At 41.8% G+C, this 26,686-nt stretch overlaps 1 protein-coding gene across 1 annotated transcript in view; it reads right to left on the minus strand.

Annotated features, from left to right (window-relative positions):
* Window positions 1-26,686, minus strand: part of MCTP2 (multiple C2 and transmembrane domain containing 2) — a 109,266-nt gene that overhangs the window by 61,200 nt on the left and 21,380 nt on the right. Inside the window, exons 6-12 of the mRNA XM_009899013.2 lie at window positions 25,923-26,034; window positions 23,666-23,701; window positions 14,805-14,969; window positions 12,878-13,008; window positions 6,198-6,384; window positions 4,795-4,888; window positions 930-1,032 (exon numbers count right to left, since the gene is read on the minus strand). Coding sequence (XP_009897315.2) covers window positions 930-1,032; window positions 4,795-4,888; window positions 6,198-6,384; window positions 12,878-13,008; window positions 14,805-14,969; window positions 23,666-23,701; window positions 25,923-26,034 — 828 coding nt within the window. The remainder of the gene's footprint in view (window positions 1-929; window positions 1,033-4,794; window positions 4,889-6,197; window positions 6,385-12,877; window positions 13,009-14,804; window positions 14,970-23,665; window positions 23,702-25,922; window positions 26,035-26,686) is intronic.

A 26,686-nucleotide genomic window follows, 5' to 3' on the forward strand; every position in this document is an offset into this window, starting at 1 on the left:
ACAACCTCAGAATAAATAGCGATGAGTGGAAGCTCCATGAGAACAAAGTAAGAGAAAGGACTCCAAGAGACATGCATTCAGCTGCACCCATGAATTAAACAGGAATCCAGCCAGGTATCTCTACCAAAGTGATCAGAAATGTTTTCTTATGCTCACATCCAGCCCAGTATTTGCAGATGTTACTTTTACAAGAAGCTCATCATTCTCAAACTGTTCTTCCAGTGGACAGGTGCCGATAGCATCAATGCTCCATCAATGCTCCTTGCCACAGAATCCTACATTCTTTTATCTCACAGTTATTCACAAAAATCTTTGTCTGCATAAAGTTAAGGTTAAAAAAAAAAAGTGCTGCTGACAGCCACACCTAAATCACCTTTTTCTCTTTTTTTCCTATTAATGAAGTCATCAAAGCAAAGAATACTTTGTCTCCCATAAAAAAATTTAAGCTTTAAATAGAGGGCAACCTATGTTTGCCTGGTTTAAAGTCAGAAGATAATAGCAGGAACAACATGAGCTCTAATTTTCTGCTTGCTTACAAATTAAACAAGGGTTCAATGAAACATTTTATTTCAAATTACAGTAAATGCAAGCGTGAGTATCTGGTCTCCACTTTCTGTTCTATTATCTCTTGGATCCAGCTATGACTCCATTATGTCTCGTCATGATTCTTCCTATAAATACCACAGTAATTTTTCTTTTAATGACTTCTATTAATAAACTCCATGCAAGAACTAGTAAAAGGCAAAAGGCTTTAATTGAGTTACATTTGATATTTCTCCAACATCCTCTCTGACTGTGTGGAAGGGAAAAAAGAAAAAAAAAGACATATCTTCAACTTGACCTCTGTATTTTCCCAAAGTCGATAGCTTTTATAGCTAAGCTGCTAACGGCTGGGCACTGCAGCCTGTTTGCAAAAGCAATTCACTTACAATGTGAAAACTTTGTTCCACTCGGGATTGAGGTTCTTGTAAACGGTGTGTGTTTGAAGGCTGTCGTTTCCCAGCTCCAGCACACAGAAAGGATCACTTTTACCTAGGGAAATAACAGAGAGATTAAAATATATATATATTTAAAATAATAAATGGAGTTGACTAGTTTTCATATGCAGCATGTACTCTCCTCCTTTGCAGTCAGGCTGAGGAAGTGACTGGTGAAATAAAGTTAGGGCCATCAAGGAAACTGCAAATTGCCTTGTTGGGTTGCAATGGCTTGCTAGATAAATAACATCTCTGACGCATCCTCAGTTCTGCAAACCCTAACACTTACCTTCCAAAGCATTGTGGTGGCTCCATTTAATACCTGGAGTCTGAGGCTCACAGTGAATCATCTCTAAGTCTCCATAGCAAGAAAAAAAATCAAATCTGCTCACTTTGACAATTACTTAAACAACATTACATAGTGGTGCCATCATCCTGACCCAGGTAAGCATCAGTGCTGCAGCTGCAGCTCTCTGTTTTACCCTCTGCTTGGAGTTGAGATCTTCTTTAGCTGCTTATAGCATTAAGTGATCTCAAAGGTCTTTTCCAACCTGGTTAATTCTGTATTCTGTAAGTACCCACACCATGAGAAGAAAAGCAGGGTGCTGTCTGTATCACCAGCCTTTCTTCTATTAGCTCCATGTGAGCAAGTCCTTGAACCTACCAAGACCATACACAGTGCCACAGGTTACACAAAACCCAACACCAGCTGGAGACTTCGTGCACAAATCTGGTACCACACTTGAAGTTAATGAACAAAACCAACCCCCAAAACAAAAATCCATGCAACCTCCTCTCAAAAGAACAACAACAATGTGGAAGCCATTATGGCAAAGACACATTTGCTGAGGATTTGGGGTTTTCTGCTAACTTACACTACATGAATTTGTAGCATTGACAACTTCTTGCAGCTCAGCAGTTTCCACCATGAGCAGAGTACCATTTATCAGCACATCTGGCACAATATATGATTTAATCTCATCTTCTGTGCTCATGTATAACTCAGCCACAGACATTCCAGCCTAACTTTTATATAGGCAACTAAATATCTCAGGGATTTAGATAGCACACAAACAAGATATGCAAGCAAAAGCTGTCATTTCCTTAATCCTTATTTTTGGTATTATTAATGCAGAGCCCTTAAGGTGCTTACTCTGAGAAGTTTAGAAACTAAACAGGAATCTTTTCAGTATGTAAACAGTGGGTATTAACTAGTCAATACTGGTAAAGTTTACAGATCATGTGTGTTACTGGAATCTATTTGTCTTCAACATTTCAGCTTACGTGCCCGTCCCTTGGTAAGCGTGGAAAATGCATGTAGCCTTTCAGAGAAGCTGCTTGAAATGCAGGCTGGTATATGCCAAAAAAACAACCCCACTGTGTAATTTGGTATTCTGAAGGCTATATTTTGGTCAGTGAGCAAATGCAGTGTTTGAGAAGAACCCTCATGCCTACACAGAAAACATCCAACAAAGCACAAAAAGTCATCCCCACGTCAACAAAACTATTATCTAGGAACACAAAAGTAAGAAAGGCTCAAACAGGGCTAGCTGGGGCTCGAAGAGCTTCTCCACCTTCGAGAGAGCTCTGCAGAAACTAGCCTAAAATTTATGTCAGATGGTAAAATATGGATTTTCAAAACACTCTTCACAAGCAAAGCAGATCCCACGTTGTTTTCTGATAGCTATTATTATAGTGGGCTAAAAACTTGCAATTAAAATCTAGAATGCCAGCGTGTAATTAACTGACAAGAGAAATCCCAAGTGGCACCAAAGTGCACTCTTCACTATGGGAGTAAGGCAGAAGGTGGCGTTACACTTGTCATCAGGTCTGCACAAGTTCACCCACACAAGGCTCACGACTGCTAAGGGATGGGAGAGTGAAGGAATGCTACCTGCTGACGTGGCTCCTCTATTAACCCTCAGAAATCTTTGCACTCCTTATTGTCTCTGTGGTTGTTTTCCCCCCTTTATCAAAATTTCAGCTAGACTTCAAAATCACTTTGATCAATACCAATAAATCTGAACGGTCTCCCTGGCAAGGCAGGAAATATGGCACTGCTCTAGGAGGGCTCTATTATGGAAGTCCATAATTGCTGCACTAATCATTTATGAATGGCTCAGAACAGATAATTAATCTTTATGTCTCTCATTTCACGATCAGAAATTATGCTATTTTTACCTAAAATGGCTGCATCCTTTTGCAATTTGGTGAGTCTATTACAGCATAATACTAGGATATTTTCAGCACTGCCATTGAAAAACAATTTGTCATTTGCTTCATGAATCAGGCTCGAAGCCTGGGTTATTTTGAATATAATGACAGACTGAGTAACCTTTTACTTAAGCAGAATTTCATTCTGTGCTATGCACAAGGAATGTGTGTCACATACTCTGCATGAAAAGTCTTTGAATTGCAGAATCAAGAACCTGCCTTGTCTCTTCCAGTGCTCATTATCCACCCACATGCTCCTGCTTAAGCACTGGGGAAAGGGTGCCCAAATCCACCACTGATACAACTGCAGTGATGTTTTCCTAAAGGGTACATAACCCACTGGGCTCAGCTCTTTCCCTAGACAGCTTCTGTGTTAAACCCTCACAGATTTCTAGATAGCCCTAGCCTTGCTGTTAGCCAAAGGCTCCCCTTTGCTGTAAACTCCTTACCAAATTAGGTAGGAAGGTGCAGTTACACTCTAATTCCACAGGGTCATACACTTTATGCCCATCTAGAAATGCACTCCTGCACAGGCTACCTTTCATTAACAGAAGAGTTTCTGTTTGTTTTCAAATGAAGTTCTTCAGTTCTTTACAGTCCTGCTGTCTGCAGTAACCTTTTTCCCCATTCCAAGGTTAAGCAATGAATTGAAATTGAAATAGTACTGTGATTAATCTTGGGGTTTCTCTTTTGGTCCTCATTTTAGGAGGAGCATTGTCTTGTTAGAATATCTTGATGAATACCAGGGAATGGGGCAAGAGTGTTTTCTCTTGAACATCTTTCCTGCCTTTATCAACAAGTTATCTTAAAAAATTACTGTGTCAGCAAATGCACAACACACAATGCTGTGTTCCTGAATTACGAGCTGCTGCACAATACAGAGGGGAATTAAAAGGTCTCCAGAATCCGGGAGAAAATGGTAATAAAAATAATAGTATCCAGGCAGTCACTACAGAGAAGCCTCTATTCCACAGACCTTCCCTGGAGAAATAATATAAAGTTGTATTCTTAAAAGGTGATAGCATCCATTGCTGACAAAAGCAAGCACAATCTGAGGTACAGCTGAGTGGAAAATCCATCCTTTCCTTGGAGTAAGAGCACTACACGACCATGCCAAACTGAAGCCTCAGACAAGCTGAAAGAGGAACCATCACACTCGCATCACTATTGCTGGCAAGCTTTGTTTTTCAAGGGAGAGCCTGCAGCACCTCCCAAATCCCCCCACTCAGCACCATCTCACATGCCCCCACACTCTTCCAGTCTTGCTCATGAACTCACAAGGCACTTGTTAAAATATGGGGAGGCTGTGGTTGCTTTTCAGGCACCATCACGTTCTACGTGATCCTGCTAGAAAATACAGCAGCGCACCATGCCAAGCGTTAAGTTATTGATCACTAAAGGGCAGATCAGATCTCCATTCACTGGGCTTTGCCCCATACTTTTGGGATTTAAAATCTTTTGGTTCCCTGAGGCCAGGTTTCACCTCTGTAGAAATGCTGGGAAGGTTTACTTTTCCTTGATGAACTGACGGTACAGCATAAAGTCTGAAGTGGCACTCACAATATATTATAGCATCATATGCTGCAAAACAGAAATGAAATACCTGCAAAATCTGCTGCCAGCAGGTCCACTGCCTTTAAAACTTTGACTTGTAAGAAGCCAACGTCCTTTATGTCCCGAAAGGAGTTCCTTAGACACTGCAAGGAGAAAAGTATAAGGATGTTGTTTCATTTGTAACTTTGAAATAGAAACTATTGAACTACTAAATCACTTACATTTTTATGTTCTGTGGTGTTTCAGGTGAGCAGCTGCTGTACCCATAAATACATGTCCACTACCCCCAGTCTCACCGCATCATGAGCCATGAGGGCTCAAGACAACACACACTACCTGCTTCTAAGGAAATTCTCCATTCACACAAGTCACATGTTACTGTTACAGCGGGCACTGGAAGGAGCCCTGCATGTTTATGCAAGAATTATCCCCCAATTAAAACAGAAAATGGGACACAGGTAGACCCAAAGAAGCTGCATGGGTAAGGAGAGCAGTCCACTCAATCAAGAGTGAGGAATTTGTCACACAGAATCAACCAGGTTGGAAAAGCCCTCCAAGATCATCAAGTCTTTGATTTATGTGGCTCAAATCACTCACGCCTAAAGTTTTGCACCCTACATTTCAGACACTCATTTCTTCTTGCCCAGCTTTTGAGCACTGAGAAACTGAAGCCACCATATGGCTTTATCTTCCAAGAGCTGCAAGTCTAGAACATATCCTCCCCAAGGGAGGAAATAAAGCTAATTGTACTATGATCTCTTTGTGATCTTCAGTGTGTTTCATTCCCCATGGTAATCCCTTAATACAAGTCAAGTTTGCAAGGAAAAAATGTTAGCTTAAAACTCAAATACAACTAGACAAATTGCTTGGATCTATCTGTCCTGCTTGACTCCTTGTTGTTCAAAACATAGTAAGGCTAAGGGAGCTGGGATTGTTTAGCCTGGAGAAGAGGAGGCTCGGGGGAGACATTATTGCTCTCAGACCTTATTGCTCTCTACAACTACCTGAAGGGAGGCTGTAGCCAGGTGGGGGTTGGTCTCTTCTCCCAGGCAACCAGCACCAGAACAAGTGGACACAGTCTCAAACTGCACCAGGGGAAGTTTAGGCTTGAGGTGAGGAGAAAGTTCTTCACAGAGAGAGTTGTTAGTCATTGGAATGTGCTGCCCAGGGAGGTGGTGGAGTCACCGTCCCTTGAGGGGTTCAAAAGGGGATTGGATGTGACACTTGGTGCCATGGTTTAGTAGTCATGAGGTCTTGGGTGACAGGTTGGACTTGATGATCCTTGAGGTCTTTTCCAACCTTATTGATTCAATGATTCTATACTGTCCAAGAGTTTTCTCTGGTAGGAGACATGCTCTTATGACTAGGCATTTTTTGTACTTGTTGTTAATTCTTTTCCCTACTTTCAAAACTCAAGGGGAAGAAGAAAAACCATAAAAAAGGCAAACTTACATAGCGCTGTGAAATCTGCTGCCGTTCACTGGGGTCTCCCAAAGGGCAGACACATAGATCAGAGATAGACACTCCTGTACAGGGGGCAACAGCAACCAGCATTAGCAGGGATCCTGGGTGTTTTTCCAGAGGCAGCTCTAAGCAATTGGTCTGCTTCATTGGCAGGGCAGTAATGTCAACTTGGCACCTGGAACAACATTGCTAAGGGTTAATAAGAAAAAGGAGCTGGGGGAAATTACTGAATAAAGCAACATTTATATTGATTTCAGTAGCAAGCAGGCACCAAAACTTATTGCTTGTTCAGGATGGAAAGAATGCAAAAAGCCAGCATCTCAAAATTAAACATGGGAAACCAATTAGCCAGTTTCTATTACATTTACTGTCAAGTTTGGCTTTCTGGTTCACCTACTGGTAAGCAGAGGTAAAAGGGTTGGGCTGCAAGGAAAACTTAACTCTGGCCTACCTCACTCCCCTCTAAAATCCCCTCGTGTTTTGTGAGGGATGTGAAGCAATTTTATTTCACCTGGGGGAAAGGAAAAGGGGCAAATGCAAAATTTAAAACATTAGCCTAAAATAGATGAGTTTCTTTAAAGTCACATACTCCATTTTATGCTACATTATACTGTATGCCCCAATCTCTTTTACAAGCCTTACTAGAGCCACATTTCCAGCACACTCTTATATTTCCCAAAGGGAAGGATTGTCTTAGAAGCCATCCTCCCATCACCACACATAATATGTATCATTAAGCTGCTAATTCCCCTAAAAATAAAAATAAAGAGGGGGGGAGGGAAAAAAAAAAAAAGAAGAGAGAGAGAGAAATATTCATAAAGAGACAATACTAAAAGGTAAGTATGAGCTAAAGCAGAGAGAGAGATCACCAGACAGTGGGTTCCACACGAAGGGAGCAGTTAAACGCAACAGAAAGCCTAATCACTTGGCTCGGCTAAGTGCCTTCTATTTAGAAGTCCAGTAAATGGAGTGGAACTTTTTTGAACCTCCATGGGGCTTGGGTTTTTAAGAACAAGCTGAACAAAAGTTACAGATGAAAAAGGGGAAAGGGAAAAAAAAAACACCCCAATGAGAAAGGAGAAGCTTTGTCGCCACAGTGCGAGGGGAGTCCCATTTCTCACAGGGACAGCAAGAGGATGATGGAGAGGGAGAGCTCTCGCTCTGCTTAATGCCTGCCGACAAGTTTTTATTTAAACTAAACTTGTTAAGGTGTTGTCTTAATAGGCTAAAATTCCACAGGGTTCCCCCAGGTGGGTTTCTTCTGGGTAAATGGTGCATGTAGTGTTCCTGATTGATCCCATTCCAGTAGTAGAGCTGGAGCGGTTTATACCCATCTGCTATAAATTGCACGCTTTCCGCTTCTTAACAGCCTATTTTCTGTGAATGCTAAGGGGGTTAAAAAAAATAAAGAGCCCCCAACATTTCAGCCTGAAAACCCATGCAGCTATGTTATGAAGAAAAAGTCATTGCTCTGATGAGTTTGGAAGTCATTCGGTAGCTCCGCTTATTAAAACACAGCTTTTTGTGCGATCTTCTTTTGACCTGAATCAGTGGGGAGGACTTTGCCTTAAGTGCTCTTTGCCATTCACTGCACTGAACCTACAACAGGTTGCAAGTTTGCTCTTATTAGCTGCTTTCAAGTGCTATTAAAGAAAAAGAAAATAAACCAGTAAGAGTACTAACACTCTTTGGCATGTAGGCTGTCTCTCAGCACAACTGCAAAGCGTGAGAGGCTGCATTTAAAGCTCGTTGCTACGCTTAGACTCTTCAGAAAGATACAACAAGAGAAGTAACAGCAGAAAGGAAAACAAAACAACAACAAAAAAGGCAAGCATTTGAGAACAAGACCTTATCACTTCTACACTGGAGGTTAACTTCACCTTGGCTGCACTAACACAGCTGCCTCTCGGACTGCAGCAGTTTTACTGGCACTTGAGTTATCAGTGAAAAAGGGGGAATGCATCCTTATCTCGGAGGGGAGTGTGTGTGTGTGTGTTATGGTTTTATACAGATTACAAAAGTGAAGGAAGGAGAGGGGAAAACTCAGGGTCACCCAGCTGGTCTGTTGTTCAGCTGGCAAGAGAAGCCACATCTCCCATATCAGCGTTTTGTACACCACCCACTCAACACAGTCTACAACTGGGAAAAGCTGCATTTGCTTTTTTATGTCAAGAACTTTCCATGGGGTATGAAAGAAAAGACAACTTGTTCAGACAACGGTGTATCTCCCACCAACAGATAACCTCAGAAGTCTCTCGATCTCAAAGGCAAAGTTCAGCATAATTCTAGCTTGTTTTGACAAATTGGAATTTTTTTCTCCTATTTAAAGAATTTGATTAGCCAAAGGTCAAGGAAAAGATCAAGTGTAAGGGTGCAGGGGTAGGAGGGATGCACATGTAGAGGGGGAGAACAGCAGGAGATGGAGTTAAGCATTTCTTCCTCAAATCATGTCTGATTTCCGTGCAAACTCACTTCCTTAAAACATCTGTGTTCACTCAAGGTGATGGTATGCCTCAGTGTTTTCTTTTGAGGAAAAGAAAGTCCACATTTGCACTTGCAAATGGCAAAAGACTTGAGGAAAAAAAAAAAACCACCAAGCCAATCTGTCTCATTTAGGTTACAGGATATAACTGATCAGATTGCAAAGAATGCAGCACGGTGAAACACTTAGACAGTCAATGTACAATACAAGCTCACAGTTTCCACACAAACACTTCTACGTTATTAAAATGAGTCTAATGATTTCCCAACTACTTCCCCTCCATCCTCCTGAAACAGAAACTCTTTCCTTCCTTCTTTTGCAGCCTTCTATCTGCAAGTCCTTATTACAGGTAATTATTTCACAGGGAAGCAGTAAGAGACTATTGAAATGGGCACAGTATAAAACTAATGGAGGCAATCCACTTATTGCTCAAAAGTTACCTGCTCTGAATGCAAAGGGCAAAAAACTCCCAGACTGGCTTTTTTTTTCCCCAGGTTTTTTGTTTGTGTGTTTGTTTTGTATTTCAGGCAATGCAAATGATCTGAGATGAATTCTCAACATAGTAATCCTATCTCAAAACAGGAGAGCTCTGTTTGTTGTCATCTTCTGCTACCTCACATATTAAATTCAGGCACAGTCCTTCACACACATGGCTATATGCACGATCTGGAGGGGACACAGGACTGGACTTTGAGAGTGCATTGTGCACCCAAATGCATCACTTTTAAAAAAAGACCATTAATTATATGCTTTCCTTCCTTTGCCTGATCAATACTGAGGTCTACACCTCTATATTAACCTCTAGTCCTGCAGACGATTAGACCGCAGCTTTAATTCTTATTTAAGACTGTTCCTTGGACTTACAGCCCTCATTGTTAGCTGCCAAACTTCCCCCCTACCTTTTAATTAATGTTGCAGATAAATATAACTTGCAAACACCACAGAGTCAATTTGGTGTTCAATTATTTGTTTGACTTTACCAGGGAATCAACTGTTAAAATTTCACTAGAAGGTGTTGACTTAGCCTCTTTTACCAGTAGTCATGGAGCTGAATTTTATTAGCCAATCCACAGGTCATGAAGTTATGATAAATATCCTTGAACATATATAAAATACATATACAAATATATGTAACCAAAAAAACGCACACAACTGCCATTTTTTTCCTGCAGCAAAACTCTTGAAACCTCTACACAAGAGGTCAGATTAATTATCACAGCATACAGTAAGACAAACAAGATCTGAAAAGGAATTTCAAATGCCACAGGTGTCTGGGAGACAAGAAGATCTTATTCTGACTTATTCTACAGATAAATTTTGGTTGTTTGGTTCTTCCTACAGCTTGGTGAAATTTCAAAGATAGGCCTAGACACAGCTCCATCCTAACAGCACAGCCTTAAAATAAGGATTGTTTCTTGTTGAAAAGTCACTGTTTCCTGGAGGCATTTATCACAAAGCTATTGGACACACTTCAGACTCATAGCCCACGGTCTCAAGTCTAGTAATTTTTGTATTGTTTTTTTCTTGAGGTAAATATGTGATAAAAAAAAAAAAAAAGAAAGAAAGAAAAAGAAAAGGGAAAAATCTCCTACATTCTGCAGCTTCTCCTTTTCAAAACATATCCCTTAATGCAGAAGGACTCTAACAGCTTGGCATAAACAATGTAACTCTGCCTGGACGAATTCTGCACACGTTAACACCTTTGTTTATTAATATACATTAACATAGTCTCCTGTTTATAGCATTCCTCTTATCCCAAAGGACACAAAAAGCACTCAATAAACCTTACTAACAGTTCTGGGCAGACTAAATAGAGGGATTATTTCATCCAGCAGCAAAACACAGCCACCCCTCTGTGTCAGATTCTAGCAACTGAACCATCCAAGGCTGCAGTATTTTAAGCAAGTCGGAGACACTGGACCCAGTTGAAAATCTGAGGAGAACACAGGTAGGCTGGTTTTAATAATTCAGCTTGCAGTGTGCACTGACAGTGAGGGTTTGTTTTGTGATAGAAGGGTGACATGAAATTGCACCCAATGTTTCCTCACTAATTCAGCAGCAGACAAATACCCCAGGTGTTAGTGTTTAGTACCTGAGGTCCAACAGATTTCTTACTGTACATGTGCCATAGTCTCCACAGACACTTCAGGTCTCATTTCAACAACAATATTTTACCTCAAAACCAAATTATCCCGGGACAAGAGCCATGTTCCAGGGGCTACATGAAATGCTGGGTCTGAAGGAATTAACACAAGTCTAGACTACGGAAGTTCAGCAGTCTGGATTATCAGACTTGACTCCATCTCTGCATCTCCTCAACTTCATGTCAATATTAAAAATATGCATGTATTTAAAGGTCTAATCAACATACTTCAACCCATACAGCTCCATGGGGAACACAAGGATCTCTATCCACAAATTTGCCACAGGATTATTAATTCAGATGTGGCAAATTTTGCCTTTTCCTTAAAACCCTGCAAATTATTTGAGGGCATTTGGGGTGTACTGCTACATGGAATGGCCAAATATAACCCATAACCATTTTACTGAAGAGTCTTTCTTACAATGATGTCGTGGAATGCAGAAATCTCCAAACTCAACTTGGAAGCCACAGAAACAATAAACATGGCACCTCATAAGGCTGTTTTTCCTACAGAATCCTTTTCCAGATTAGACTGCTTTTGAAGCCTTCATAAATTATTATTTATGGGGTGCCACAAGTTTCTACAATGTTAAAACAAGACTTGTTATTCTGCATTGGCTGTTTACCTATTCTTGCAATAGCTCTTTAAAAAGCTAACAGAATGTTTTTCCTGTTTTGATCCCTTGGAAAATTTGCCATGCTTTAAGGCAACAGCAGCAATATTTTTCTCTCCACAGAGCAAAAATAACTTTAAGGTAAATCTAACACACTCAGGCTCAGTGCTGAAATGTTAAATAATAGAGGAAGCATTTTGCTCATAATTTTTTGCCACACTGAACACCACCTGCCAGAAACAATGCAGGGGGAACACAGCTAAGGAAGAATTGCTCCAGCACCAGGCAGACTGAACAGGGGCAAGCCACAAACACTGCTACATTTCTTAACTCTAAACAGAATATCAGAAGTAATAAAAGTAACTGTGAGAATGGAAGGAACAAATTCATCTTCAGCCAGTTCTTCATGTGATGAGCAACAGCATTCAGCCAGAAAGCATTTCCTGCTCTGCAAAACCACAAACATTTGTAGAGCCAAAGGGCATTGTTCTTTTCAGTGAATAGTTTCAAACTATTTGAATGCTTAAAGTAAGAGAATGTCCTTATGAGTTACTACTATTTAGTCAGCAAGCCGTGAAACACTAGCCAGGTGAGAACAGCAAACAACTGCAGACAAGAGTCCTGCCTCAAAGAATTCTGAGGTTACAGCACAGATCCTGCAAGCAGATAAGCATGGACAGACCCAAGAGGGACTCCAGTAAACTAAGTAGGTGCTGCTGCACGTAGCCAACTGTCTAGATGCAGTTGGGGAGATGGGTCTAGATAAAAACACTGCAAGCCAGAACAAGAGAGGAGGTAAAAGGAGGAAACCAAGATTGTATTAATATTGTCCAAAAGAAGATGGAGTTAGAGTAGAAGGGAATGAGCAGGACCTAAGAGTAGGAGCCATACTCTATTCCTAATTAAAAAAATTAAGTTTCATTTTGATTGCTGTACCCCTCAAAACTCTTATTTGCTAAGATCATTAGTTGAGAATCTGAAGCTACAGGGGAATATTGCAATGGGACAAAGCTCAGGATCAGTCAGGAGATGGGAAGACCACCTGTGAGGCTGTCCCTAGAAATGCTGCTTTAAACATCAGCTTATGCAATAACCTGGGACACCAAACCCACCAGATCTGGATTTTACAGTCAGCATACACAGAGTCACCGAGGGTGTCTCTGCATACAGACTACAGGTAACCAAGTAGCCATTAATAGGTTTTAATAAAAGGAAGCATCTGGACACGACCTGAACAAGGAAAGAAATATATAGTATGATGTTGGTAATAAAAATAAATTGATCAATTTTCAAAATCATTATAAAAATTACATTAGCTTCTGTGATTATCACACCCCTCAAAAAAAACCCACCCAAACAAACAACGAAAAACAGACACAAAAAACCCCAAACCACCAAACAGCTAAAACCACAAAAACCCACAACTTACGTTCCCAAAAGCTCCTCATGTTTTTTGTTATCCTTTCTCCACACCTCAATGTCCAACATATCCTTCCTGTCAGAGAAGTAGTGAAAATCAAATTGTTCCCTCCACTGAGGATTTGCACTCTTACACAGTGTCTAGAAAACATGCAGTTATAATATTTACTTTTCTTAAACAGTACTTGTTTCCACAGTAAAGCACATATCAATTCTTCTACAAGAACAAAGCTGGCTGTTAGGGCAACAAGGGCATTCCGAGCAAAGCTCCCCATCCCATCACACATAGCCTCATCTTTCTTTAAAGCCCTTTTCTCTCTCTCTAAATAACAGTAATATGGAAGTGTGACATGAATGGCTGAAGAAATTCTGAAATGCAAGATGGAATCACCAGTTCCACTTTCAGTGGGCTGTGATCATCATTCACCACACGCTGGAAGAAATCAAGAATAAAGCTTTTAGGGCAATCACCTGAAACCAGGTTTGAATTAATTAAAGAGCCCAAATCAGTACTTTTTAATCCTCCAGTGTTAAGATACAGGCAAAGAAGCAGCAGCCCCGAAATAAGTAACGTCCAGTTAATTTGATATCCGTAAATTGTCCCTCTGAGTTTGGTGAGATTGCTCATGTGTTCAGGTTACTCCAAGTGTTCACTGGGTTGGGAATTGAACCACTTGCAATTCATATCACACTACACTACCCACCATTAATATTAGCATGGCCACTGAGATAACAGGAGATAAGATTAGCTGGACCCTGACTAAGATTTCTCCCACCTTGTCTCTACTTCTCTGGACCACGAGAGATCATACTTCATAGATTTATTCAACTCCAGGAAAGCACATGAAGCACTATTAATTAGTAAAAGTCTAATTAGGGCAAAAGTAGCAGTCCTGTCCCCAACTTTTGCTGGACCTCAGAGAGAAATCCTAAGCACTGAACTGACAGCAGACAACGTTGTGCTTGACTCTTCATCTTAAATTTTGTTGTATTCTGTGACTGCAAACAGGGCAGTTTTGCAGATTCATGACACAGGCTATGGGCCATTGAAAATGAACATAAAAAGAGATCTTAACTGGAATAATCTATATTTATTCTAAAATAACGAAGCCATTTGGCTTTTTTCAAAGCTGCTTTTCTAAAGAAAAACATTCTGCCACGACCTTGGTTTGAGGTCCAACATGGGGGACAGAGTGCAGGTTTCAGATGCGCCCACGTCTGAACGTTATGTTCTGTGAACTCGCTCCGTACATTTTGTACAAGAGGGGGTTTGTTTGCTTCCTCCTCCTCTTCCCTCTGCACTTCCAGCCCAGGTCATACAGAGCTCTTGCTTTCTCAAAGGAATATAATTTTAATTGCAGTGCCTTTCTTTATTAGACTTTGGAGATGAAATGCATATCTTAGTGAGCCCCACTCATTTCTTGCTGGATACAAGCAAACACAGCCTAGAGCAATGCAAAGTCAAATCAAACCCATGGAATATTCTGTGTTTTGGTTTGGGGTTTTCTTTCCTGTTATAGGTAACATTTTTCAGAAAAGGACTTTAAAAACTAAAACTAAAGAAGTTCTCCTGCACTGGGAACCATTTCAGGTCTGCTTTTACAGCTTACCTAACACTGCAAACCTAACGTCTGTACTGGCAGAGAACAAAACACGTGTGTGGTGCATATAGCTTTATTTCATTTCATATTAATGTCAGACATCCATCAGCATGTTAAATGCCCAAAACCAGTTACACACAACATTCCTAACTTCCTCTTTCGATACTGGCACGTAAAACATTACTAAAATGTTAATGTCCCTGACCTGTTCTCCTGGTTTTGATCTCTCTTATACAAAAGGCATCTAAGAAGAGTTCCATCTGAGACAGCAGCATTAGCAAAAGAAACACCAAGCACTTTAATGGCTTCCAACTTAAGGAAGACCTTAATACTTACCTTACTTCTGTATCTTTGATCTCCCAGTTTGAGGAGAATAAAAATCTCTGCCCAATTTCCTCCAGGGATGTTCTTGCCCTCCAGAAGCGTGATGGTGACCAGCCCATTCCACAGCTGGTTCTTGCGCAGCAAGTCGGAGAGCCGCGTGCTCCGCGTGAAACTCGACTGAAAAGCACATCAGCAACATGAAACATTTGTACACCCAAACTCGCGTTTTTCTGCTCAAATTGACTATGATATGGATGCAACAGAAGTCAGAGAGGTACCCCAGTCCCCTAAGAGTAAGCAAGGAATGGAAGGCAGTAGGATGCTATGGATTTTCTGGCTGTGCATAGTGCATAGGGGCTGGCCTCATGAAGGTACAGTGTTTGGCATCAGAGCAAAACCTGCAGGATCAGCTTAAACCACCAGAGAAGTCAACTTCAGCTAACCTGGCTGAGCTCTGGCAAAAGCAGAGCTCAAACATTGAGAGCAATCTGTTACCTTGGCTCAGGGAAAGACACAGGAGAGTGATGGGGAGGAGATGTGGAAACGGGGAAAAAACTGAACTCTTAAATGTGTCCAGCTACATCCATGAATTGCAGGTCTGTCCCTTTCAGGGGGGCAGCCCACAAGCACAAAGCCTATGGCCAGGTGAAAGGCTGAACACGCATCTTCCACCTCCTCAATCACTCAACTGCCTGTCATCTGCGCTAGCTCTTCACCTGCTGCCTTTGCAGCTCCTGCTTCCAGAAACCGAGCTCACGAATCAAAAATACTGATGCCTGCTGAAAAAAACACTGACACCAGCAGGCTCTTTATCTGGAGTTATGGTTACCTGGTAGCCACATTTGTTACCTTCACAGCTTCATCCTACACAGCACGGCTGCGCTAACAGTTTGCTAACTGGCAATATTTTATTGGACAGAGGATGATTAAATAGGCCTTTATTTGGGGGGAGTGAGCTGGGAACATTAAAACTCAAGGCTACGCTTTTCTTCTCACAGTGAAAACCCTGCCGTATTTTATTCTCCTGAAGCAACTTCTAACTCGCCACACTTTGGAGCTTCAATCATGTCACATACAGGTGGGAGCAAGACGGAGGAGAAGATTTCACAAGTCACTTTAAAACAGGACGTGTTAGCTTTAAAAGCAAGCAAGAAATGTTGCTGCTAAATAAAACGATTGCAAGAGCACCTGATGGCTGAAGATTACTTTTTATGGATCAATTACCCAGCAACAAAATTCTTAAATCATGGGTGCTGAACTCACAATCTTTCTTTTCTTTTTTTCCTGTTTTTTGGTGTTTTTTTTTTCTTTTAACTTGCTTTTTACTGGTTAAAACACCCAACCCTTCGAATCCCACAAGCAAATTAATATGTATTTAAACACCCTCTTTGGCTCTTCTGCAACACTGGTTAAAAAACATTCCTCCCTTTAAAAAGAGAATGAGATTTTGATTCAGACATCCAGCTGCAAAATAATTCCTTTTTTTTTCTGTTTTAGGTTTCTTTTGATTTTGGGGGTAGGGGTGGTTGGGGGTTTGGTTTTTGTTGAGTGTTGGGGTGGGGGTTTTTTTGTTTGGTTTGGGGATTTTTTGTTTGTTTGTTTGTTTTAATTTTTGTTTGTTTGGGATTTGGAGTTTGGTCTTTTTTTTTTTTCTTCTTTTTTTTTCTTCTTTTTTTTTTTTTCCCATTTGTTAAAGTTCATCTTCTAGGCAAAAAAAACCCAACAAAAACTAAAGCACAACTGTTCCCATGGACATACTTCAAAGTCCCGGCAGATATATTCCTCCCTAAACACTGCAACTATTTCAAAATCCTTTTTATGAAGGGAAAAAAAAAACACCAAAAAAAAAAAAAGAAAAAAAGGGGAAAAAAAAAGGGGAGAAGGGAGTAATGTCCACAAGGGATCAAAGGGCATTCTACAGTCTGGCAATTGCCTTAGAAAAATGGCAGTGCTTCCATGAAATATGCCCTAAAATAATTTTGCAGCTTGGTATGTCCTAATTTCGAATTGGATGTTTATCTTGGAAAGGCTTCTATCTAACTTGTCCATAAAACAGCTCCACTTAGCTCTATGAGCCCTGTGAAAATGGAATCCAAAGCTGGCTATTAAAGGGGCCTGGAGATTGCTTCCATATGGCGTAACAGCATGGGAGTGGAGGGCTAAGGCCTACAGCAGGCGCTGCTTGGCTTGAGCTCCACATCTATCCATGGACACTCGTTGCATTACACCATAACATCTGGATTATTGCTTGTAATGTCCCTGGGAAATATCCACTTCCCATCAAAGCCTTTATCTATCTCAGTTGTACTTTGAACATTTTAGTATTTAACATAGTCATGTTTGATGTGATGTACTTGCTGCTTTAGGACCAAGGATTTTCCCTCCTCCCCCCTGCTCCTTCCTCAGAGGAGGAAGAGGCATTTGATGTTAGTTCACACACACACAAAAAAATCAGACCAAGTTTATCATCTGTGTTACAATTTCTTTTAAAAACAAAGCACCCAGTTCTCTTCAAAGACACGAAAGGCAGTTGTTATCACTCAGTTTTCAAACCAAAACTTGGATTCTTTTCATTTTTCAACAAGGCCTGAATTTTAGGGAGTCACTCGGTCTTGGGGACCTTCCTACTCAAGTTCTGTAGCATGCATAACCTCACCCTTTTAGCCACTGACTTTGACAGTTCAAAGGACTGTTGGGAGGTACCCAAACCAGTCCCAGGGAAAAACAGCACCTGCAGCTTGGCATTTACTAGAACACAGTGCAATGCATCAACTCTGACCTTCTAAACAGGTGGCCCCTAGCAAATGGCCTCCTGAACCTCCTCTCAGGATGGCTGCACAGCTGCAAAACTGCTGTGTGCTCATCTCATATGACAGGTATGCTGGTCTCCAGCTAGCAGGACCTGGCTGCTTTCTGGATGAGATCTAGCATCACACTGGATAGAGAAAACAAGATGTTTGCAGCTGGTTTAGGGCATAGTGCTGATCTGCAGCACCTCAACACAGACTCATTGACTGCAGTCTGCTTCCCACCTCCCCCAGCCCACCACTTTACCACCATCACGACCCTCTCTCCAAACACAGCAGCAGAGTGCAGGAAGGCTACTTGCCTCCTGCCCCTTTCACATTAGGAAAGCTTTGGATTTCCTGCACATGCCCAGGTCATTCCTGCAGTGTGTGTTCAGCAGGTCTGTGCCTCATATCATCTACACGAACACCAAAGAATCACTCTGTGCGTGCTCTGTGACTACCTCTCCAGCCTCCCTGGGTATTTGGTAGGCTGTTCCCCTGACTACCCCGATGGAAATCACAGCCAAACAGGCAGTGTCTCAGATTCCACTCAAACAGTTTCTGGAAGGAAGCACATCTAGGGAAACCCAGATGTGTGGTAGACTCACGGACCTGGACTATCAATGACTCAACTTTAGTGTTGCCTGGGGAAGCCTACACTACAGAAAATGCCTCCCAGGTGACAAGGAAATGATATTGCATTATTTATTTTAAAAGTCTCCTACCTCCTCTTCAATACCCTGCTCCTACTTGTTTCAAACTGATTTGCACAGAGTTAAACTTCACAGCCTCCCCCTGAGTTGGCAAAGCCATTACACAGCAGAGCGCTGGGAAGTGCAGTGATTAGTCCAACAACATTACTCAGGAGCAAAACAAGCACTGAAAAATGTCACCACAGACACTTGCCCTCCTTCCAGCCATCACTACACTAACCTGCCTTCACAGTGAGACCAGAAAAAGCAAAGCTCATATCAATACTGGCCAGAAAATGAGGACATAACTGCTTAATCAGTGACAATTTTCAAGTGTTTTTATCTATTCAGCTCTTCCCTTCCTCTGTTACCTCCCAGGCTATGAACGCCTCCACACTTGGGTACTTCAGCTCTTCCTGCTGCTGAACCAGAGCTCTTTCCAGCTGTGCTCCCAGACTTGATGCCAGGTCCTTCAGGCTTCTCCTGCTGTATTTTCCCATACACTCTTTGCAGTCAGCCAGCTCACACTCTGGCTACATCCCAGACCAAAGCAAAGGTGTCTTGCAGAGGTATATAAAAGTTGGCTGAAGCTAGAATCAGGCTATAGGGCTGGAAATTAGGAAACATGTGCTTTAGGATGGAAGCTGGCACGAGTCCCAAGCACAAGACATGGGACAAATTTACTTATTCCTTCCCACCCTTCCATTACTTCTGAAATCAAGATAGCCTTGAGACCAGAATTTGAGGGGTTGTCTCCAGACAGAGATTGGATTTTGGCTGGACTCTGTGTGCAAATAATCAGTGATGCCACAGAGGTCACTGTTAGGAGCCAATCACTGCTGTAGAATGGATAAAACAACTTGAACAAAAAGCATCCCTCAAACAAGCCAGCCAGAAAGGAAACAATAAGCACAAGAACATCCAGAAAAAAACAAAGTAGATGGTTTTAAAGTCTAAGAGCCCACATCCACTACGGATTTAGGGACTGTGCAATATCAGGGAAGCAATCTTCTCTGAAGCAGAAGTATAGCCTGGTCACAGAGCAGGACCCTACCACATGAGGAATGGAAGACAGTTTTGCTCCCTAATGCTTAGAGAGAACGTTTGCCTAGAAAATATCCCAGGTCTCTGGAAAGCAAAACTAAAAATCATGCTCACAACACTGTTTTCAGAATCTAGTTCTTGGTTTCAAAAATAATATAAAAGGCTTCTCTCTTCAACTTCCAATTTTGTACAACTTTCTGGTTCTGGTTTAAAGGAGCAGCCTGGTCAAGAAGGAGCAGGTGGGCCACATTCTGCCTTCACAGAGCAAAATACATCAGACAAATGAGAATGATGGAGTTTGAGGGGAAAGAACCAGCTCACTGACCCGGCTTCACAAAATCCTTTAGGAGCTCGAGTCTCCCTGATAACACCATTTGGATGTAATCTCCCTCTATAGGCACCCAGAAAATCCCCTCTGGTGCATCAGGGCTGCTTTCAAATCTGTCACTTCTCCTGGCGCGCACACACACACACACGTGCCCCAAGTTCAAACTTGGTTTTGAAGCAATAAAGAGAGGCAGAGAAATCGTACATTTAAATGACACGGCGAGGTGGCCAAGTGTGAAGCAAGCCCATCGCTCACATCTTTCATTTAAAAGGATGAGACAGGACAACAGCAACCCCGCTGCAATCCCTGTGAAGAGGTCAACATCAAAAGTGGGCCACGTAATTTGCCATTGGAGAAAACAACAACACGCAAATAAGAAGAGTCTTCGGACCTCTCCTCATTAGGCAGGGAAACCATTTTGCAGAGGCAGCCTCCCCTTGGGAAAGAGAAGAGGGCAGTGAGAAAGGCAAGTGAACCGACACGAGATTGCCGCCACGACGCGTGACCCTGTGGCAACCAAGCCCCTCCGCTGCGCGTAATGCTTGGAGAGCGTCGTTGCCCACAGGGTGTTGTGGGAGAAAGCCAAATACAATGAGGCAGGCAAAAATTAAACCTAACAGCCCACGCAGAAGAGCAAAAGGAAAGTGAGGGATGTTCTCCCTGTGCTGAGATGCTCTTGGGTCCAGTCAGCCTTTCAGCCAATTTATTCAATCAGCTTAGGCTATCAAGGTGGCAATTGCGTCACTTTTGTTTCAGGACTCGACTGCTGCGGGTCAATCCACCCCAAGCAAACCTGCTTATTTGCTTCATAGATGTGCAACACTTAAAGGTTATTGAGCTGTACAAATGCTGGAAATAGCGTGCAGGGCACTCAGGGTGAGACTCAAGCCACCCAGGACAAAGAAGGCTACTGAGCATCAGCATGTTGGGCTCCAGCAGAGATAGCTACCAACTCCCTCTGCACCCCAGATAGCTCCAGAAAGAGAAACAGAAAAGAGGGGAGAGCTTGCCAATACAAAGATACAAATGCAAACGTTAATGCTGCCTAACAGCATCCTCTTCCCTTTGCAATGCCACCCTCCATGAGAAAGAAGAAAGCAGCACTCCTGGAGACAGCTCCCACAGAGGACAATGCAGTTCTCAGCTCTTATGAAAAATGAGGGATCTGGATGTGCTGCCCATGTCTTGGGAGTTCGCCCAAAAGTGTGATGATTCCTTTCTAGCAGCAAGGGAAAAATATATACTTTGTAATCAACAGATAGTTAAATCATCCAGTTCAACAGCTCTTGCACCAAAAATGATTTAAAAGACAATATTCAGCTGCTGGAATCTTTCCTGCATAGTATCTATAATGACTGTGAGCCAACTGTAGCTAGACTGGAGATCTGGTACTGCTGCTCTTTTTGTCGTCGTCTGAAATGGAGCTTTTTCTTTAAAAAGCAAAGGAGCTCAAAGAACATACATGAAGAAGGCACAGTATCTGCAGCAGCCCACTTGAACCTCTTCACCAGTCTGACAACCCTGACACCAGCCTGGAGTTGCATCAGGTATCAATACCATCAAGAGAGGTACAAAGTGGGGTGAATTTGGGAAGCCAGTCAGAATCTACACAGAGTAGTGCAAAAAGGCTCACTGAGGACACAGAGGTGCCAAATCTTCACTAAGATAACATAAAATGGCCAAATTTAGACTACAAACAGATTTCTTTCATATAAGCAATACAGATTTTAAAAAGCTGTGAATGTTATACTCATTTTGTCCATCCTTAAAATTTTCCCTGTGTTTGTAGAAGAAAAGCTAAATATTACAGTAGAGGTCAGCCATGGATCAGAACACAAACAAAACAACCAAGCAAAGGAAAAACACCAAACCAGAAAAACTATTTCAAACACAGAACTTTTATTTGCCTAAACCTACAGAGATGAAGGTTAAATCTGTCTCAGTTCAGCTGCTCAAGTGGAAAGTATAAGGCCTTTTTTTCCCTGCAACAATCAACCCAAGTCAGCTCTGCAGCCAAAAAAGAGATGAGTTTGTGTATCTGTTACAGAGCTCCCTCCATTTCCCTTGCCCTCCTTTTTCCTGTGTCTTTATCTCGTCCAGCAACATTGTTTTCTACCCCATCACAGTCTCTGGCTATTCTTCCATAACCTCTTGTGCCTTCCCTAGGCACCTATATTCCCCATGCACACAATTTTTCTTCCCAGCCTTTATGTTCTGCCACAAACTGCTAGTACTGCTTCCCCAGACCAGAGTTTCCTAACTAAAGATGGTTATTGATGTACAGTACTAGTGTTTTAGTGCAGTAGCAGAATCAATAAAGCAGGAAATACTGCTTTGTCAGATTTTTCCAGCGCATGCTGGGAAATATTTTTACTGCCTTTGGATGGTCACAGAGCTTTTCGTTAGAGATCACACTGGAGCATGAACTGTGTCTTCTTCCCCGGGAAGAACTGAAGCTCTCCTACCCTCTAGTGACTGGAACAGAATAGAGCACAGGGTTGCAGCTCTTTTTCCCCTCCTCTTTTAAACACTACTTTCACTTCTAACTCAGCGCTGTGCTTCAGCATCTCCTCATTTTATGTTCAAAGATGCAAAGGCAGAAGCCAGAGTCCTGAAAACTGAAGGATCAGTGTGGGTTACAGCTAAAGGTCCAAAAAAACTGCACATAAAAACATTATTTAAAACACAATGAGATATATCACACAATCAAAAAGACCCAAAACAACACTGCTGTGGCAGCAACCAAGATAGCTATTCTGGACAAACAAGGATCAGAGCCCAAAGCCAACCAGCATGAAGAGACAGCTTTGTCCACATGTGAGGAAAAAAAGGGGGATCAAGCTACATCAATGGAGTGCCCAGTAATTTCCAGAGCTTTAGTCAAAAACTAACATTCTGAGTTCTTCAATTATTCTATCACTTTCTGTCATAGAGCAGTCAGAGATGCCTAGTGGCTCCCTGCACTGAGCACCCCTCCCTGGAAGGGTTGCAGTATCTCTGTAACGCTGCTGCCATCCAGGTCCAAGGGCAGAATTTTGTGCTCCTTTTATAGACAGAAATATACTTGCTGGAATTAATACCTGAGAAGGTGTTGTAGAGAAGGTGAATTATGCAGTTTACTTAGGCACAAACCAATAGTTATATAGAGAAAGCAGGAAGGTGGATGTGTACTCATCAAAGCTGAATTCTGCTTTTCATAAGGTTAAGACCATATACTTCTCAAACGGGGTACAGAAGCCTACAGTTCCTATATCATTGTCATTTATTCAATAGCAGAAGTAAAGCATTACAGAAGAAATTTTAAAAATACAGTCTGTTTCCCAAACAAGTTAAAATCAAATGCAAAAATGGAACAGTAGAGGAATACAAAAATAATGGAAGCCTTCAGGGATACTACAGAAGAGCAAGGGAATCAAGTTCTGTAGACACGTAGCGACACACAGACCTAGGAAACCCTCTTACACTGCTGGTAGTGAGAACTCCCTGATTGCCTCCATGCCAAAACCAAAATTTCCAAACTCATGAGAGCAACCAGAAGAAATGCTGCCTCATGTGATGAGAGGCAACCCAAACAATGACAGCAGGAACCAGGAGACACAGGGTTCAGCTCCAGTACCAACTACTGTCCACCTTTCAGGTATCCTTAGGCAGCTCCCATGTCCCATAGCTCCTGGTTGTATTTACACCCATTTCCTTAGCACAGACAATTTCTTTCTTTCTAAAGGTCTTTGCTGAGTGGGATCTTACTGTCAGCTTGCCACTAGACGTTACAATAGGGCCTGCAATAAGGAAACAGCAATTTCTCATCCCCTTAAAAAAAGGCAAAGATAACAAACAAAATAATCTTGCTACTGCACTGAGTCTTCAGAGTTTTCAGCTATTTACACTCTAGAATAGAATAGAATTAACCAGGTTGGAAAAGACCTCCGAGACCATCAAGTCCAACCCATCACCCTTTGTTCCAGAAGATGGCACAAAGGTGTTGGGAGAGGACTATTTTGAAGAGCAAAGATGGATTACCTTGGATGAACTTCGCTTCTTCCGACTTGACCATCTCTATTCATGAGTTCCCACCAGCACATCACAGAGAACCCAGAGAGAAGAAACAGAGAATGAGCAAAACAGACAAAGGGTTTAGTACAACAGCTCAAACAGCAGCTTTTCCAACGTGTTTGAACAGCTTCCTACTAAGTAGAGGGCTGGATCCACTACTGCATTCATCTACCTCCCCTCCCTCATGGAAAATAAACTCAAAAGATCTGCATTGCACCAAAAGAAAAAAAAAAGTTGAAATAAAAGAAATTTAAAAAGAAATACTAAAAAGTGGAGGGACCCAGAGCCATTAGTAGGAAATATGGCTTATACTTTTGGTGCCATCTGGTTCTACAGTAAGGTAATTTTTAAAAGGAACAAAAAAAGAGGGGAACAAAAAAAAAAAAATAAAAATCACCTTGCTACCTTGCTGCTAAGTGCTAATGGGGACAGAGCCATTTCCCTGGTCTGATTCCACTGGAAATGGCTGAGCAATTTGCATTTGAAATATGAGGGCTTAAAACATTGTCCTCAGAAAAAAAATCATTTCAGTGTGCACCAACTCTTCTTATCATCTGCACTCTAAATGTTAGCTAAGCACCCAAGAGTACCAAAAGCTGCTACTTTTAAACCCATTTTCTATTTCACTGGCTAGGTCCATTTTAGCCAATGCTTCCTTAAAAATCCCAGCAGCATTCCTGAGGTTCTTTTTGTCTAAATTTCTTCAGCAAAAAAGGAAAGAAGCTATTTTATTTCTTTGCTTTCTCACTTCCTGCAGTCCAGTGATGTGTTTGCCAACAGCACTCCAGTACAAGGCAGAGGGGGAATTCACATCCCAGATCTAAGCCATATCATAGTACTGATACAGAAATATGACAATGCTGTTTTGAATGTAGCCACATACTGAGGTAGAAATAACCCCACCATTATCCTCATATTGGGATTTTCCAATTCCCAATTAAAATAAACAGTGCACAGCATATGCCACACATTTGCTTTTTTCTTATTTTCCTTTCCAAACACTTGAAACCTTTCCACTCCTATAAATAATCCCATTCAGACTGAAATTCCATACCTATAATTCTGTAAAGATGCTTCCTAAGATCTAGTCTGAACCTACTCTCCCTCAGCTTCAGTCCATTCCCCTTTGTCTTATTGCTAGACACCTTTATGAAAAGTCCCTGTGCAGCCTTCCTGTAGGGATGGCTCGACTTGATGATCTTCGAGTTCCTTTCCAGCCTGGATGATTCTGTGATCCCTTCATGTACTGGAAGGCAGCCCCAAGGTTCCCCCCAGAATCTTCTCTTATCTTGACTGAACAATCTCAGCTCCCTCAGCCTATCCTCATAGCAGAGGTGTTCCCCACTCCCTTGCAAGACAGGAACAGGATGGGTTCATCAACACAGGTATGCTCCACACTGTGTAAAACACTAGTTGAAACCTTAAAAGATGAAAGCAAAAAAGAACCTGAAATTTAGCAACTGCTGGCTTCAATCACAGTGTTCCCACTCTGCTGGGTTTCTAGCATCACTAAATGAACCACATTTCAGCATCAGGAGCCAAGTTCAATTGAACTCAGTCAAGAAACTGTCAGTGGCAAAATCAAGGTTTTTACAAGCAATCTCTTCCTCTCAGTCAGTGTGCTTCTCCACACTCCACAGCATCACTGCTAAGTCCCAACACCAAATTCCTGCTTTTAGATTCCACTCAGATGTATTTTTTATGGAACAAAAAAAACCCAAACAGAACCAAAACCAAACAAACACCCACAGAAACAAACACACACATACACACCCACCCCCAAAAAAGAGGCAAGCTGAAACACAACAAAAGGAAACCCCACCACGCTAATCACCTCTTTTTGTTTTGTTGGGGTTTTTTCAAGTGCTAAAATCTAAACTCCTAGGTGGAAATAGCATGCTCCGGAGTAGCAGTCACAGCAGGTTCACACAGCCACTTCAGCAACCTGCACATTGCAGTGATGGACATCCCACCCCTGCTACGAGGAGAACACCGTGCACATCACAGCTAGGAGACAGAAGCATCTAGCTACTGATGTCTACACAGCTTTTACCCAGTTACACATGGGGCTTGTTTTTAAGTTATGATCTATCTCCATTTCAATACTGAGTCTTGGAGGAAAACAAAGGTGGCCTTTCCCAATAAATCTGATAATGTCAGCTCTTTTTTTTCCCCCCACAACCTACACTTTCCAGCTATGTATTTGGTTTCCTATATCACTTACATTTCTCTTGAAGTCTCCTTGCTTGACTGCCAGACTCAAATTTAATACAATCACTCCCATGTCATCTTCCAAACTGTTGGGATCTTCCAGTTTTAAAACCTGTTCAGTAGTTCTACAAGGGAAAAAGAAGAAAAAACCTAAATGTGCATTTATTGACTTCAGTTAACTTGAGTTGATTATTAAAGGTCACGCTGAGCTGTGCAAATTTCAGCTTCTTGTCTGAAATTCCCAATATTGAGTTGAAATGTTAAAATGGGAAATCTGGAGGGTTCCTTGTTAATTCTGACACAATACATCCCCCCCACTTAATAATGCAGACTATATAGCAGTACTTTAAGCTTTTAAGTCTCCATCTGCAGATGCACACTGAATTAAGTTACTACCACCTCCACTGTGCAGAGAAGAATAGAAACAAAGAAACTCATCCAAGTGAATTTTCTAATGTTAATGGCTTAGATTCCACTCATGAGATCTGTGTTCTGCCTTATTCCTGCCTGTGGTTAACCTCTGTGACTCAGTTTCCCTTCTGAAAAAGGGAATGCTGGCATTTACCTGGTGGCACTCTCTCACAGATAAATTCATCAGTGTTTCTAGCAGCTCAGATGCTACAGCCAGAGGAGCTATTGGACTCCTGCACAGGGAAAGCTCATGTGCTCAACAACAAAAAAGTCACACAGCAAGGGAGTATGAAACAGAGAACTAAAACTTGAATTCCTGGCTTCCAGCTCCACATTGAGACCAAGCAGCAGCAGACAAAAGGCACA

The sequence above is a fragment of the Dryobates pubescens genome, chromosome 17 (assembly GCF_014839835.1).
Source record: "Dryobates pubescens isolate bDryPub1 chromosome 17, bDryPub1.pri, whole genome shotgun sequence".
In the NCBI taxonomy this organism is placed as follows: domain Eukaryota; kingdom Metazoa; phylum Chordata; class Aves; order Piciformes; family Picidae; genus Dryobates; species Dryobates pubescens.